Genomic DNA, 2,774 nt, shown 5'->3' with positions numbered 1-2,774 from the left:
TGTTAAGGCCGCGAGCTGGCAGAATCATTAGCACGTCGGGCGAAATGCTTAACGGTATTTTATCTGTTGCTACATTTTTTAGTTCAAATTCCGCCGTGGTCGACTTTGCCTTTCAGCCTTACTGAGGTCGATGTAATCGATTTAATCCCTTCCACCAAATTTGTATTTCCAGTAGAAAGGATTATTATTATTATCATTATTATTATCATTATTATTATTATTATTATTATTATTATTATTATTATTAAGGTGGCGAGCTGGCTGAACCATTTACCCGCCGGACACAATGCTTAGCGGCATTTCATTCGTCTTTATATTTTAAGTTCAAATTCCACCGAAGCTACCTTTGCCGTTCATCCATTCTGGATCTATAGAATAAGTATCAGCTGAACAGTGGCATCAATGTAATTGACTAAATTCCTTACTGCTCCTTACCCCTAAAATTACTGGCCTTGCACCGTAATCTGAAACAGTTATTTACGACAGCGAGCTGGTAGAAACGTCAGGCACGACTACAGTGGGTTTCACAGCACCGACATTGGTGGTATCAACAATAGGGGTCGATAGTCTTCTCTGATAAGAGATGGTACTGCGTTTCCACCTCGGATAGCAGAGTAAGGGTGTGGCGTAGGAGGGAGTGAACGCTACAGAGACTCATGTGTCATGGAGAGAGACGCGTGGGATGGCCAAAGCATCATGGTTTGGGATGCTGTAGGTCTGAATCAAAGAATTGGGCCCCCTGTGTTCCAAAATGTTGGTGCAGGCAGAGAGAAGGGTATCACAGAGCAGAGCTACGTTGACTAGATCCTAAGACCTCACATCGTTCCCTTTTTTGTGCGTCCCCATAGCCACGTGTTCCAGCAGAACAATGTTCCCTCCTACACGGCCAGGGTCACCATGGACTTCCTGCGTCAGAACAACATCAGAACCATGCTGTGGCCAGCTGTCAGCTCGGATGTAAGCCCAATTGAACACATGTGGGATGAAATCCGGATACGGCTGAATAAAGTGATCCCAAGGCCGACAACTCATGTGGAACTGGAGGCAGCTTTCCTCAGGGTGTGGAGACAGTGCCAATGGCTTTTGTGAACTGTCTCATGCACTCCATGTACCGACGGTGTATGGCCGTTTTGAACACCCAGGGGGTGGGCATACACGGTATTGAACATGTCACGCCCTACAATCTCGATGTGCTGGATCCGCCCACTACCAGAACACATGACAACGACTCAGACTGTGGTCAAAGTGCATCCAAGAAATTGACTTTATCAGAATTATCATAATTTATTCCTGACATTATGAAATTAAAACATATTTCACAGTCACACACGTCTTGCGTTGCTTCTGTGATTCAGTGTATATATAATGTCCTTGTTAAAGACGTTGGAGTTGTTGGAATTCTTTCGGTTCTTCACACATTCATATATCCGAATACACAGCTCAGGTTATGTTGTGGGTGGATGTCAAAAACAATACAGTATCAACAAAACCGCACTGTGACATTCTGAGTTCAAATTGCACCCAGGTCAGCTATGCTTTTTGACCAGTTAAATAATAGACAAAACAAACACAAATCAAGTCACAATAGTTGACTGAGTTACTAATATATTTGACTAATCTTTCGCTCTTGTTCTTTCAAGTTTGGTCAAAATGACATACTATTAAAAGAAATGTTTTCTCGGGTGTTTGGAAACCAGTTTGTTTATTAATTCTTTTTTACATTTTATTCAGGGGAAAATAATTGGAATCTGCGGACCTGTTGGCAGTGGTAAAAGTTCCCTTCTGTCGGCCATTCTTGGTAGAGTAAGTAACCGATATTCATCATCATCATCATCATTATAATCATCCTCGTTATCATCATCATTATCATCATTTAAAGTCAATGTTCTATGTTTGCATGGATGGGACGGTTTGACAGAATCCGATGGACCCAAGGATTGCATGGGCTCCAGTTTGCTTTGGTGTAGTTTCTACGGCTAGATATCCTAACGCCAGCCATTTTACAACGTGTTCAGAGTGCTTTTTCCATATCACTAGCGCCAGTGAGTTCGCAGTCTTGAAGTTTACAATACCACGAACCTACATGGGAAAATATTTATAATTCAATATAATACAATATAATTCAATTTATATTGTCCTATCATATATTCAGTTCGAGAACTATATTTGCTTCATTTTCCACCCATCAACAGCAAAAAGAAAACACTAATTCCGTTTGTTATCTCCATATATTCAGTACGTACGCGGGAATGACTGAATGGTTAAAAAGTTTTCCTAACAATCATAAGGTTTTGGACCCGATACTTATATGTGACATCTTAAGCTAGTTCATTTACCATAGTCTCGAGTTGACCCAAGCTTTGTAAATGAGAATGGGTAAAAGGAAACTGTGTAGAATCCCGTTAAACTCATTGTGGCCTGGCTCTCCGTCGGTTACGACGACGAGTGTCCCAGTTGATCCGATCAACGGAACAGACTGCTCGTGAAATTAACGTGCAAGTAGCTGAACACTCTACAGACATGTGTAACTTTAACGTAATTCTCAGAGAGATTTGGCGTAACACAATGCGACAATGCTGGCCCTTTTGAATTACTAGCACAACTCAAATTTGCCAGCTGATTGGACTGGAGCAATGTAAAATAGAGTATCTTGCTCACGAGTACAACGCACCATTAGGAATCGAATGTACTAGTAATTCGAAGGTCCAGCCTTGTCACGCTGTCATACTGGTTATATATATATACATATATATATATATATATATATGTATATA

General features: G+C 41.0%; 1 protein-coding gene across 1 annotated transcript in view; it reads left to right on the top strand.

The window, feature by feature from the left end:
• LOC106872811 (ATP-binding cassette sub-family C member 5) overlaps positions 1-2,774 on the top strand; it is a 104,556-nt gene that overhangs the window by 57,758 nt on the left and 44,024 nt on the right. The window contains exon 11 of the mRNA XM_052969141.1: positions 1,732-1,803. Within this exon, the coding sequence (XP_052825101.1) occupies positions 1,732-1,803 (72 nt within the window). The remainder of the gene's footprint in view (positions 1-1,731; positions 1,804-2,774) is intronic.

This window comes from Octopus bimaculoides, chromosome 7 (assembly GCF_001194135.2).
Source record: "Octopus bimaculoides isolate UCB-OBI-ISO-001 chromosome 7, ASM119413v2, whole genome shotgun sequence".
NCBI classification, from domain to species: Eukaryota; Metazoa; Mollusca; class Cephalopoda; order Octopoda; family Octopodidae; genus Octopus; species Octopus bimaculoides.
Note: the sequence above shows the minus strand (reverse complement) of the source record. Positions and strands in the feature narration are given on the sequence as shown.